The sequence below is a fragment of the Halyomorpha halys genome, unplaced genomic scaffold (genome assembly GCF_000696795.3).
Source record: "Halyomorpha halys isolate HHAL.00 unplaced genomic scaffold, Hhal_1.1 Scaffold13.1, whole genome shotgun sequence".
Lineage (NCBI taxonomy): Eukaryota > Metazoa > Arthropoda > Insecta > Hemiptera > Pentatomidae > Halyomorpha > Halyomorpha halys.
Window position 1 is genome coordinate 442795 of NW_027104938.1, and position 15437 is coordinate 458231.

General features: G+C 31.8%; 1 protein-coding gene across 2 annotated transcripts in view; it reads right to left on the minus strand.

Moving 5' to 3' along the window:
- LOC106679551 (apoptosis-resistant E3 ubiquitin protein ligase 1) overlaps window positions 1-14966 on the minus strand; it is a 54744-nt gene extending 39778 nt beyond the window's left edge. The window contains exon 1 of one of the 2 annotated variants that reach the window (XM_014418770.3): window positions 14795-14966. In XM_014418770.3, the coding sequence (XP_014274256.1) occupies window positions 14795-14966 (172 nt within the window). Of the gene's footprint in view, window positions 1-14220; window positions 14531-14794 lie in introns of those variants that run through there. The other variant, XM_014418780.3, reaches the window with a different exon arrangement.
- Window positions 14967-15437: the final 471 nt, after the last annotated feature.

A 15437-nucleotide genomic window follows, 5' to 3' on the forward strand; every position in this document is an offset into this window, starting at 1 on the left:
ACTTTATTTATTTATCTATGCTGCCTAAATACATTAGGTTGCCATCTCACACAGCATACTTATCAATCCATAAAATTGGACATATATAAATTACACATACATGGTATAATCAGAAAAAAAAAATTTACAATAATAGGATATAATAAACAAATTTTTTTCACCCCCTACAGTTTCCTTTTACAATCCATTTAGGTCTGTACAACCAATATAAATGTTTCATTCATTCCTATTTTTCTTTCTCATTTCTGCTCCTCCAATTCGCCCTTTCACAATTTTTCAATTCACCCGATCAACAAATTCGCTCTCCGGAATTCACCCTCCTAGATCCTCTTCAGTGACCCGCTAAACAAATTCAATATTAGACGGTAATGTGAGATCAGACCATCATTCATAGTCACAGCAGTATATCAGTCTACCAAGAACAAACAACTAGATACATTTTACGAGAATAAGAATAAAACTCTCTTAAAATATATACGAACAAAGAAATAGACAAGATGAACATAATCAAACTATCTGTATGAAAAATAAATAAATAAAATAACATAACGATAAAATAATATATACAATAATTTCAAACATAAGTGCTTTAAACTAAAGCACCAATTATAAAGTTAGGAATATTAAAATCAGCATTGTAGTGATATTTTACATAATCTAATGTAATTTTCTTTATTGAAATTTACAACTGTATTTACTTAAAAATACATCTAGTAAATTTGATGTAAAATCATAATAGTATGAAGAGAAACTACCTATTGTTGGCACTCTAATAATATTTCACATTATAGGGTCTCGTGGCCATTTCTTTTCAGGCGCCTCGTATCATTGTCAGGAATAGAAGAGTAAGCGGGTTTGGGTGATTAGAGAGTTTTTAATGGAGGGTTTGATATCTGGTTAGGGCTAGATCGGTTACATAGGGAACATTAAGGTCTTTATGGATGATTTTATTTGTGACAAAGTAAGGCGCATTAAGGCTATTACAAAAGATTTTGGATTGTAAGGATTAGATACGAGAGGAATTCGAAGGTTTAGTGAGGCCCCAAAGCTCGACTTCGAACTTCCAAATAGGCCTTATTATAGTCATGTAGATCAGTATTTTAGAATGAATTTGTTTTAGACCGTTTGTCAAGTAAGTGCTGTAATATTTAGAATCGACCTACAGTTTTCTGTCTTGTGTGAAGTTTCCAAGTTAGTCGTTTGTTCAGATGCAGTCTAACGTAGCGGATCTGTTCGACAGGGGTAAGAGTAACATTATCAAAGGACTCTGTAGGACAATCGCTAGGATTACGAAGCAGGGTAAAGGTGATTTATCGGGATTTATTTTAATTCTCCAATTTCGGCACCATTCTTCGAGGGTTTTAATATGGGATTGGGAATTTTAGGATGCAATTAAAGGGTTATTACTAACTGCGAACACACCTCGGCACCATGTGTCCACGGCATATGGGGTGAGGATAGTGTTAGGATTGGTTAGGATGTTAGCTTATAGTGAAACAAAAACTAAAATATTAACTATTACCGTTAACAGTAAAAAGTAAACTAAGAAAAAATAGAAAATACATTTTAGGAAGAATAAGAATAGTATTACTGGAAGATTGTTGATTGACCGTGTTAATAGATGAATGGAATATGGTCCGGGTGCGGTAAAAAAAAAACTCAAACAGTAGAATTATACTAATTTATTGAGCCAACGTTTCGCCCCACGTTGCAGGGCTTCGTCAGGGCTAAAAAAGATACAAACACATAGTTACAAAAGGAAAACAAAAAGAGAAAACAACATAAGTGTACAATAACAGGGGTATAAAATGTAAAAAAGTAAGATATAATAAGAAAATTTCATTTACTATTTACAAACTTTAATTTTTCTTATTATATCTTACCTTATTACATTTTATATCCGTTATTTTACACTTATGTTTTTTTTCTCTTTTTGTAACTATGTGTTTGTATCTTTTTTAGCCCTGACGAAGCCCTGCAACGTGGAGCGAAACGTTGGCTCAATAAAATAGTATAATTCTACTATTTGAGTTTTTTTTTTTACCGCGCCCGGACCATATTCCATTCATCAAGAATAGTATTAGTAGTATATACTAATTTCAATAATAGATAGAAAATGTTATTGTTTCGGTTTATAAAGAATAATATGGTTAGAATTTGAAAGAATTATATTTTGGATTAAAATTTAAAATTATAAATCATTGGTTATTTATAAATAATAGGCATGGTGAAGTAAATATTTACCACTAAACCCATACAGTACTTAGTAAGGAAGTGCTGTTACTATACCAGCGGTTACGCACGGAGGTGATTTTTGTCAAAATCATCCTTAACTGCCATATTTTTACCCATTCCATGAGGCTGGGTGAACCCCGGAGGGCTACCGAATCCACTTTGCTGACTCACGGCTACAGTGAAAAGAATAATAATTATCTGCCACAGCCAGATTCGATGCGGATCCTTGGAGTTGGTAGCTAAATGCCTTACCATTGAGCTACTCGCTTTACCAATTTCTTCAATAGGCTTATAATATATTGTTGGGAAGTTGTTAAGATATCAAATCTGCACCCAAGTAGAACTTCACACCTTTTCTAACATGCACTGATAATGAATAAAAATTAAAATAAATCTAATAAGCCAAATTTTCTAACAAACCAATCTGCTTTTATTGAATAATGTATTGATCCTGTTATTTAAAAAAAAAAAATACAAATTGATAAAATAAAAATATACATTTTTTTCAGTTGCCGCTAGAGACCTTGTAGATCTTTGGCCGCCCGAAACTTCTCCACGCCAGTCTATCTTGGTCTACTGCTTTCCATCCTTGCCAATTCTGGCTATCCATCTGGTTTTTGGCCTCCCACGTAGTCTCTTGCTAACTATACTGGCATTCATTGTTGTGTAGAGGCGTCTTGTAAAATGTCTTCGAGCCAAATGTCTCCCCCATCTAAACCTGCTTACCTTCATATCATGAGATATTGATTGACCAGTCTCTGCTAGCAGTTCACTGTTAGTTCTCCTCCTCCAAGTGTTAAGGCTCTGATCCCAGTATAGTATGACATACTATATACAACGACTACCTACAGACTACTGTTTACAAGTTGTCTTCTAGAGTGCCCTGCGATAACTCTAACTACTGATCTAGTACTCTCTAGAAATACCCTTTTCTCAAACACATGGGGATATTTATAGGTTAGAAACTTTTGTTTTTAAGATAATTGATAAGATTGAAGTTTATTAGTAAGATAGTTGATATTGTTAAGTGATCTAAAATTAAAAGTTTTAAAAATTAATGAAATTATGACAAAATAGGTAACTAGACATAAACTTAGGCAATATTATTCATAATTAATATGATTCCATATTAATTTATTGTTTTATAGGGTGATTTATAAAGCCATTTATCACATAAAATATATCAAAAAACCACTGAACTCCCGGTAACGCAATTGAGTAACGAAACGCACATCAGGCCGGATTAACAGTTACAGAACGCAACCACAAAGTAATGTAGGATAAAATTTATTTGTATGCCGAGAGAATATACAGACTTTATGAAATACTATATATAACGACTATCTACAGACATATAGATATATATAGATATATATATACTATATATACAGACTATCTACAACTTTTCTCCTAGAGCGTCCTTCGATAACTCTGTTTAACTACCGATCTAGAATCACCCTTATCTCAAACATGAGGCGATATTTATGTGTCATTTGGAGGTGGGGATAGGTTAGAACTAGAGGAAGTGAATATTGGGTGTCGATGGAGAATACTACATGCAACTGCGTATTTATAATTTATCTAACTTATACAACTCTGTTCGATTACTTAACGATTTATTTTCAGGGTGAGTCTTATGTCTAATATAAGATGAATATTTTTTTTTTTAATTTAATAATCCTTTAACTGGAAGATTCTTATGGTATTAAATGGATTGTTATCAACAGCCTGAAGATGGGGGAAATCTCCCGAAACGTTGCTGTATGAAATGAAATAAACTATTATAGTTTAATAAGGAAGAAATTGTATCATTCACTAAATCCATTTAATAAGATGAATATTTCTTTGCCTTATGAAGTTGATGATAGAAACTTCTTGAAGAGGAATGCTAATAGAAGTATGGACACCACCTCAGAGGAGAGAAGGGGGTGTCGAAGGAGAGAGACTTCTAGGAATTTGGAATAGTTAGAGCCAAGACTTGTAGAGAGCAGCTCTCTTTAATGTTGTATACTATTAGGCGCTTGAGGCAAACAATATATAGTTTTTATTGATAAGCAATTCACATATTCACTATTTGGCAGCAATAAAAGAATAAAGTAGCTTGTGCTGTTATAACCGCTAATATTGACTTATCCTTAGTTATACGTTTATCGTTTCCCACGCTCAGCGGAGAAGGGGGTGAGTTAAAGTCAAATAAAAAAAAATATAATCGCAAAAGGAAAAAAAAACAAAACAATAAAGAATAAATATATAGGGAGATGGTCAGGGTTGCGGTCAAAAGGGAAATAAAAATAGTTTACAACTATTTCTAGTACTATTAGTGGAAAATAAATAGTTGTAAACTATTTTTATTTCTCTTTTGACCGCAACCCTGACCATCTCCCTATATATCAATTTTTACGGTCAGCTATACATACATATATATAATAAAGAATAAATTACTCCTTAGGCGCCACGTTATTTTTTCTTGGAAATAACGAAAACCCCGAAGCATTAAGCCCACAATATAGCTAAAATATACCCCTATATAAACAATTGTTGGATTATGACCACTGGCGAATACCTTTACAAGTAGATAACAGAAAACCTAGGGGTGTTACCTATTCCATGAACAACAAAAAAAAATATAAGTAAATTAACAAGTTGAAAGCAGAGAAAGAACAGCAGAACTATATGTACAAAAGTTTAATAATAAGAAAATATATATATATATATAGTCAGAGAATGATAAAGGAAAAAAAAAAGAATTCTTATCAATTAACAAAACAATCAAAACTTATAGGTTGACTTAACCTTAACTTAATAACTATATTTACATTATTATCCAAAAGAGTATAAAAGTGAATATAAAATAAAAACAAAATAAAATTTAGTTCAAACCCCACGTAGTCCTCCACTTCTATTGTTAATGATCGTCTATTGAAGTAAACATCATAATTTTGAAAAACAAAACATATATGACATTTCTCACATGGTGATATTCCGATTCAAACCATAAAGACAGATGGCCTTTAAACTATTACCACTTCACATTGAACAATCGTAACGTGTTCCAAAATCAAACTGTCACCTTCACAAAACCAAAACCCACTCGTTTGAACATAAGAGTTCCCAGAATCAAAACTGTCGTCTTCACCCAAAAACAAAACCCATTGGTCTAAAACATATCACTCGTGTTTTTGTTTCACCATGGCAACCGTAACACTGTTCAAGAAATGGTTGGGAAGGCAAGTTGTTTATGTACTACTTTGTGAGATAAACATTTAAACTATATATTGTTAAAATAAAGACATTTTTAAGCCACAAGTTCTGTATGATAACTCACTAAAGCAAACGTTTGAAAGCACCGAGTCCAAACGACACGACCATCGTTTACTTTGGAGTCGAATTAGGATTAAAATGGAATTTAAATATTAGTAATAAATTACTATACCAAGCCTTTTGGATCAACATAGTTTTTGTATTTAAAGAAATACTATTATAAAATCATATTTTAGGCAAACTATGAAAGGTAATGGGAAATTAGGCAATATGTTCTGATGTAAGATAAAACTGCCAACAAGAACCAATCAGTAAACGATCCATAGATACTTATCAAATCTCGTCCACCATTACTAAGCATTATTTCTGCTTAATAGGATATTTGACGACATAGAAAAATAAAATTGAAATAATGTTAATATTATTGTGAGTCAATTGTGTAGTGACGTTTTTACAATATAAGGTCTCGAGGCCATCTTCTTTTCAGACGTCTCGGAGGATTGTCCAGAATGAAAGAGGAAGCAAGGTCAGAAACTTTGAGTGGCCAATAAAAGGTTTGAGTGGCCAGGGAGTTTATATTGGAAGGAATGATATTTGGTTAGAGCTAGATCGGTTACATAGGGAACATTAAGGTCTTTATGCATAATGTTATTTGTAATACAGTAAGGAGCATTGAGGATTTTACGATTAGAAAAATCCTCACTTGAGGATTGAAGTTTTCATAGTAAGGATTAGATGCGAGAGGAATTCGAAGGTTTAGTGGAGCCCCAAAGCTCAACGCCGTATGTCCAGATTGGCCTTATTATTGTCATGTAGATCAGTCTTTTGTAATGAGTTGGAAGTTTAGACCGTTTGTCTAGTAAGTGCTGTAATATTTAGAATCTAACTGCAATTTCCTCTCTATTCAATCTTGAGTGAGGATTCCAGTTTAGTCGTTTGTCCAGATGTAGTCCAAGGTAGCGGATCTGTTCGACAGGGGTAAGATCAACATTATTAAAGGAGATTGTTGGGCAGTGTTTGTTTAGATTTATTTTAATCCTTCAATTGCGACACCATACTTCGAGAGCTATGATATGGGATTGGAGAGTTTGGGATGCAATCAAAGGGTAAGGAAACTGTATGGCAGTCGGTAGGTTTACGATGAAGGGTAAAGGTGATTTGATGGGATTTGTTGGGATATATTTTAATCCGTCAATTACGACACCACTCTTTGAGGGATTGTAGAGTTTGGGATGCAATTAAAGGGTTATTATTAACTGCGTGCTCACATGTGTCATCGGCATACGTGGTGAGGATAGGGTTAGGATTAGATTAGAGGATGGGACCGAGGATAACAGCTTGAGGAATTAATTTTGAATTTTTGTTTTAAGAACTGAAAATTTTAATGTGCATACCAACAGAAGAAAACGCAAGCAACCATAATGGTTTCATATGTGACGTCATTTAGACATGAGTAAAAAGCACTGATTTAACGATTCACACATTTAGCTCTTTTTAAATCATTATTATTATAATATCGCAGTTAAACTGCCTTCCAAATTATGTTAAACCTCTTCAATAAAAGAAAACCTTTGTCTTTTGCTGAAGGCAGATCGAAGCTCAGGTGGTTTTCACATCCATGTTCTATCAGTTTGACAATCAAATTTAGATGGCCTGTAATCTAGTTCTCACTTGTGACTTTATAAATACCTTTGTTTAGTAATAATAATACTTTGGGAGGTATGAGTCAAGTTTAAACATAAACGATTTACAAAAATTGCACTACTTCATTCATTAAATTTTTACATTAATTTAAAATAATTTGCCTGATAAAATAAAAATAAATATTTTTTATACTCTATTTACTATGAGTTCTTTATTACTTTACCTCAAACATCCCTATTACTGGCCACAGTAGCTTAATAGTCTTCCACTTCTTGCACTATCTGATCTCGCCATCAAACTTATTTATGATAAATATTAATGTATAAATAAATAGTTTAAATGTTTATCTCAAAAATCAATAAAAATGGTTCTCTGATGAGAGAAAAGAAAGAACATTGTTCAAGTTTTCATGATTTACCCTTTCTAGGGTAGCATTGGCTTCTTATGGTACCACAAATCAAAGATGTTAATTTTCATTAATAAAACTAGGTATTGTTCGCGTCACGTTATATACAACATAGGAAACAGCCATAATCTTTTCTCTATTTCTAACCTATCCTCCACCTTCGTATGGCACCTATATATTGACCATGTTAGAGATAAAAGTAATTCTAGTTAGTACTAAAAGATCAGTAGTCCAACAGAGTTTTCGAAGGATAATATGGGAGACAAGATGTACATAGTAATATGTAGATATTCATTGTATATAATAGTCACAGAGTCTGTATCTTCTCTCTTTCTATAATTAAGGTATACCAGACAATAGGCTGTTTGTTTTTTATATGTATTTATTTATTTATTTATTAGTACTAGATCGGCTTGGTGGGCCTTACATGGTTAATATGATGGTTACATTTGTTTTCTTGCAATTTATTATTGGGAGGGGATTATAGTCTCATACAAAAAGACACCCCTAACTATATACAACAATATAATTTTTAAAAAATAAGATAAAAATAATAATTCTTAATAAAAGAATAAATTAAAGTTAGTATCAAAACAACAACATTCGGAGACAAATAATTGCCCTCTAATGGGTAAAAAAAAAACAAGTTAATTTGAAAAACGTCGAAGAAAAAAACAAATAATTGAAGTAATGCGAATAATAGAATTGATAAATATAGAATTTATAACAGAATATCGTGCAACGGCCTGGGCTTCAGTCTTCGGGTTGACGTTGGGTTTCCCAAGTTGTAGCTCACTGCTCCTTTAACTGTCGGTAAATGGGAGTGGAACTTCATGAACCGTTGTAATCCTCTATCGACTCCATCTGAAATTCCCGAAGCAATCGGATATTTCTTACAAACAAAGGACCGTCCACTACAATACATTATAATCGCAGGTATGTCGAACAGAGTTGTTGTATTAATGATTTATAATACTGATTGTTTGAGAGCGGTTTATTTTATTATTAACATAAACAACAATTGATCCACTTTTACTCACAACTATATATTTCTACTTGAGAATGGACTGAGGGCCGAGCGTTGGAGAAGTTTTGAAATAAATAGTTTAGAGTAAAAGTGGATCAATTGTTGTTTGTTGTTAATAATAGAGTTGTTGTAGTCAGATAAGTTATAAATGCGTAGTTTTTTACTCTATCGACTACCAATTGATATCCCCTTCCTCTAGTTCTAACCTATCCCCATTTTCATGACATATAACTATCCCCCATTTTGGAGATAAGGGTAATTCTAGAGAGTACTAGAAGATCAGTAGGTGAACAGAGATACTCTAGAAGACAAGTTATGTATAATAGTCTGTAGATAGTAGTTGTACATAGTATGAATAAATTCTGTACCTTCTCTCTTTATATAATTAAAGTATATTTGACATTACTCTGTGATCTCTTGCCTGTAAATAACGGCACATTAACGAAGAAAACCATTACCACATATGTATTTTGATATTGTTTTCAAAGATTTTTGTAAAATCCGCCTCTAAACACCATTTCTATTCCAAACCACAAAACAAGATTATAAAAAAATGTTTGTTGAACTCCATCTAATCATAATTCAGTTTTAAGATAACCATTTTTTTTTTTACATATGTCCGTTATATTAAGTGTCATATCTTTTTTAAGTTTTCAAACCCATCATTTTAAATTTTGGTACATTCAAATTTTGCCTTCATATAAAGATCTTACCCAGATAGAAGCAGTTTTTACTCTTATGAACATATTACAAATTAATTATCATTTGAAAGTGAACAAAAAATAAATAAGGATTATATACTTTTTTTTGCTCCCTTCAAAATAAATAATGATGCAATGACGTAACCTCAATTAATCATGACACATTCCTTAAGTAGACAACGGTGGATAAATATTGTTCACAACTGTTATCTCTTAATATTTTCTGTCTTGGAGATATTTATGTATATTGACAACAACGGTAATAAATTATGATATTTATATGTATGTATGTGTGTGTGTGTGTGTGTGTGTAAATTCATAGTTTATTACCGTTTTTTTCTATATACATAAATATCTCCATGACAGAAAGTATTAGGAGGTAACAGTTGTGAACATTATTTATCTTCCGTTGTTTACTTTGTTCAATTTCAAATGGTAATGATTGTAATATGTAAATAATATCGAATGGATTCAGTTGGAAATTAACAAAAACTTTTTTATTATTTTGTTTTGTGTTTTGGAATAGAAACGATGTTTAGAGACGGATTTTACAACAACAAAAATTGAAAACAATATAAAAACACATTTGTGGTGTTGTTGAGATAAGGTACAGACTCCATTCATACTATGTACAACTACTATCTACAGACTATTATATACAACTTGCCTTCTAGAGTGTCTCTGTTCGCCTCGGTTATTATTGCCCTTATAACTAAAAATAGAAGAAGAAAAAATAAATAAATAAAAAACAAAATCATAGTTATTGGATTTTTAATCGATTATAGAAGATGACAATTGCCGATGATAAGTGATTGAAGATGATGATGCTAATGATAAGTACTGATTATGATATGATAATGAAAATATATTCACTCACATACACCAATCAGACTAAATGGCGGCTGTTTTAAAAAAGTAAAAAAAATAATTAATTTTTCATTCGGAGCTCTATATCTTTAAAACTACCAACAATACCAAAAAAACCTAACAGGATATCATTTAAAGTAGAGGCCATTTGCTAAAATATGAGCACTAACAGAGCTATTTACGTTCAATAGTTCCCGAGATATTGCTTTTTAAATAAAAAAATTCACTGAAAAATCACTAGTTAGTGAATTTACTTTGTGTAATCTATATCTCAGGAACCATAAAATGTACAGATGTCTATTAGCGCTCAAATTAAAGCTAGTTTAATCGACTATAAAGTAGTTTATAATGTATCTTCGTAGGATAAGTAGTTTTCACGATATTCAACAAACGAAATTCACAAAATGTTGATTTCTAGTTGTTCGGACAACAATTTTGATTTTATAAAAAAATATATCACAGAAACCATATGACGTACATATGTCTATTAGCAATCAAATGAAAATAAAGTAGTTTTTGACTTTATATATAATATTTTCAATTTCTAAGTTAAGTCTCTACACTCTTTATTATATCATCAACATTTCAACCATCCTCAAGGACAATCGTAAATATGAATTTACACCTAACATCCAATTTATTAAAGAAGTTTTGCAGGCTATTCTACCATATTAATTATTAATAAGTTATTAATTTTTTATAAATATTATATTTATAAAAGTGATCTAAAATTAATGAAATTGTGACAAAATAGGTAACTAGACATGAGATTATTAATAAATTAATATGATACCATATTAATCTATTGTTTTATTGGATGATTTGACTTAATTAATGACCTGGGCAGAATGTTTTTAATAAATTGGATGTGAAGTGGAAATTTATATTTACGATCATTTTTCTCCAGGTAGTATCCTTGGTCCTATCCTTTCTACCGTTTTCACAGCTGACATCCCAACCCATCCCACTACACTATCCTCACCACGTATGCCGATGACACATGCCTATTGTCAGTGAACAATGATCCTTACATTGTATCCCAAACCCTCCAATCCCACATCGCCACCCTTGAAGAATGCCAAAACTGAAGGATTAAAATTAATTCCAATAAATCCCACCAAATCACATTTACCCTACGTCGTATACCCATGACCTCTTGCCCTACAGTATCCTTTAATAATACCTCTCTTATTCCTGTCGAACAGATCCGGTACTTAGGACTACATCTGGGCAAACGACTCACATTGAATCCTCATACAAGACTAAAAAGACAGGAAACTCCACGTCGATTTCGACTATTACAGCACTTACTAGACAAACGGTCCAAACTTCCAATCCATTACAAAAGACTGATCTACATGGACTATTATATGGCCTATCTGGACATACGAAGTTGAGCTTTGGGACTCCAATAAACCATCAAATTCCTCTCGAATCCAATCCTTGCAGTCCAAAATCCTTAGTGCTCCTTACTTTGTTACAAACCAAGTCATCCATCAGGACCTCGATGTCTCATATGTTGCCGATTTGGTCAGTACCAGATACCATTCCTTCCATGATAAACTTCCCAACCGCCCAAATCCACTTGTTTCAAACCTGGCTTCTCTTTCACTATCTAATAATCCTCCTTGGCGTCTGAAAAGAAGATGGCCTCGAGATCTTCTCCTTTAGAAATATTATTGGAGTTCTATCAACGGGTAGATTCTCCACATGTTTGTATCATGTCACTGTCACCAACAGCAAATTTACTTTTTGTATATATTTTTATACAGTTGTAAATAACAATAAATTAATTATAAAAAAAAAGAAAAAAACGATTGTACTTGAGGATGGTCGAATCGTTGGACTGTTTGGTGTTATAAAGAATGTTGAGGCTTAACATGAATACCGATTGATTTATTTAAACAGTAGTTTATGACGTTTATTTTCGTAGTTGTAGTAGTTTTCATTAAATTAATAAAAAAAATTTGGGTGAAATATCTGCCTTTTTTCAACCGGGCTCTTGTATTGTAAGCTTACATCCCTAAACAAACATAGATTTTTTTTTAGTTTATATAAGATTACTGAAAAACTATTCACTTGATCGAAACAATTATTATAGTATAAAATTTAGAGCATTAAATTCTGTATCGAATGTTCAAAAAACAGGTGGTCAAACAGCACTAAATGTTTCAGATTTTTGGATTATTATTTTTTGTTAAAAATGTAGATAATAGTAGTAATAGATAATTTAACTAACTTTCTATTAACACATTTTGCCATCATGATATAAGGCAAATTTTGTCAACAAAATGGTATATGACTAAGCATCGAATATTAAGAACAGTGTCAATACTGTAATGACACACGGCAGATATAAAGAAGAAAATCTTAAAATCGTTGTTAGTTTACTACCTAAACTATTTTATTTTTTTAAATTATCTTAATATTTATAGATAAAAATTTATTTAGAAAAGAAATAATATATCTAAAAAATGTTAGAAAAAAAAATTAAATTTATCTAACCACCCTTTAAGAATATATTTGGTAAACGTACTTCAAACTATATGGTACCATATCTGCTCAATGACTAACCAGAAGAACAAATAAATAAATCAACCACAAAGAAAACTAAAAAAAAAAAAATATTTGACTGGGTACTTTCTTACTTCTATGATTCCCAATAATTGATTTTCATTCACTGAATGACCATATCTCCCTGTACTTTTTCTTAACCCCACATCATTATTCATTACCTTACGATTAGAATTAGCAATGTATGTGTGTGCTTAGTTATAGATATTATTTATTTAGATATTACTAGATATTTATTTTTATCATATTCTTGTATCATCTTTATTCTCATAATTATATTAATTCACTAATTGTAAATTTACTGCATTATTATTCGCTTCAAAGTCATTTCAGTTATTTATATTATTATAAATTTTTTTAATACTTATTTTTTTACTTTATTTTCTTTTTAGTATTTATTAATTGAATAATTAGTTTTATTACTAGAGATCAATCCATATTGTACTGCTCTAGCTTATAAATTGTAGTCGCCTTCACAACGCCCTAATTAATTGTAATTAATAAATTTTGATATGTTATTTTGGCACCGAGGGATAGATGTCATCTGGTCCGAACCATATTGGATGCAATTTTCTAAATGAATAAAAAAAAAAAATTGGTCGTAAATGACCTATGGTTCTTTTTCTTGAAATAGTGACACGTCTTAAAAAATAAAATATTTCATTTTGTATTTGGCGTGTTCTATATATTAAACCGTAAAGTGTAGTAATTTTTTGACAATCCTACTAGCTTTAGGCAGTCTATAGAGGGAATACAGTAGATAAAGAGACCTCTGTCTACGGTAATATCTTTCGTACACGTCTATTTCAAAATAAAACCAAAAGAAAATATTTTTATCATATGTGCCATTTTTCTAGCAAATCAGCTATATTTTTTCATTATATCATATGGTGTATTTTGTCTAATAATTGACACATGAGCATATTTTGTCATCTAATGACATGAACACATTTTTCAATATTTGGAGAATTAATCTTTAATTAGTCAGTGGATTTAAAAAATATATATATGCTAGTATAATGTTTAAAAGCTATATACACCTTTATCTAACGAACACAAGTTGAGAAAAAAATAGTTTTTACATCCATCCGTACTGTAATTATTATTATATCGAAATTGTTGAAGGTTTATTTAATCAAGGTTATTGGAGATGTAATTAATCACTTTTTAAAATAAAATAATTATAATTTTACTAATGGTCTAAAGATGATAAATTGTTGCTAACGGCATTTATAGATACTCATTGTTGGCATTCTATGTATCAGCTATTTATTAATACGAAAAATTGAGGAAAATAATAGAAAATATTTTGTGTTCGGAATAAAAATTCATTATTTTACCGCAAACTATGTTCTACATTGTGCATTTCTAGGAATACACTACTTTAATTGCAAAATAACTAAATAAAAACTACTGGCTTGATATATCTACTGCTTATTTACATTGTGGCAGTACTGCAAAGAGATAAAAAAAAATAAAATTGTGTAGAATATTCATAAATTTACCTGAAGAGTTACTATCGGACGAACGCATAGTTGTCATAGCGATAGAACAAATTTCATCGTTCATATTGGCAAATATTTTTTGGACGGTTTCAGACGGAACGTTTGGACCCTAATTATTAATTTTTTTTTTGTGTTTTTGTTTAGTTTTTTTGTAAAACCTAAAATTTGTTTTATCTTAATTTTTTTTGTTTCAAAACCGCATTCACACTCAGACATTCAGAAAACAATCATCGTGGGTGTGTTTTTTTAGGATAGGATGTTCAGTGAGGGGGGGATTTATTGCTTGGATATCACGTGTTTATTGTCATGCCCGGATGGGGGCGGTGAAGGAGGGAGAGACTGTGTGTGTTTAGGCCCTGTCGGAAAACTGAGCTGTTTCTGGGAGTCTTGCGCGTTTGCGATTGCCATCCTCTGCGCAGATCGATCATGAACAAGTGTAAAGGAGGGGGTTTCAAAAGTATAGTCTTTCATATGGGTCAGTTGTCAAGTTATAGTTTTGTCAGGATTATCTGTATGGAATACTTTAGTTCGTTCCTTAAGAGAGAAAAAAAAAAAAAAGAACCAAGGTACTTACCTAAGTGCTTGAACAACTTCTTGAGATGGTTCAACTTGTTCTCTTCCAACCAGTGCTCCACATCTTGTACTTCCCTAGAAGGAGAAGAAAAGTACACGTAGCAATTCAGAATAGAGAACGAACCGACCAATGACACCGCTGCCAAGGTGAGTAAAGTGTTATATCCTCCCATCACAACTTGCAACAGAAATTACTTCCAGTACGCTCGTTCCAGAATGTGTTCGCGTCTCCGGATCCACTCTCTTCCATGACGTACTACGTCCTACTGGAGTTATGAATGAATATCGTAGCCTTCCTCTGGGCCAACAACAATGGTCGACTTGCTCAGAGGTGACCTAGTAAACAAACAAGGAGTTAATACCTTCGTCTTGAGAAATTACGCAAGGAAACGTAGGTAAAAGGACACAGTTTTAATATTTTAAGTTTTAGTAAGATTTTAATAACATGTTACGTGCTATTGTAAGCAGAACTCCCACGAACTTAGACTAAGCTGTGCGCTTGACACCGTCTTGGGAGCGGGAAATTCAAAATCTCTTCACTCAAGAATTATAAAACTTCCTACAACACCCTCTTTAGTCAAGGTCTCTTACTTCGAAAACAACGATTTTTGTTTACTTTAATAATTTTAAACATCTTTCATCTC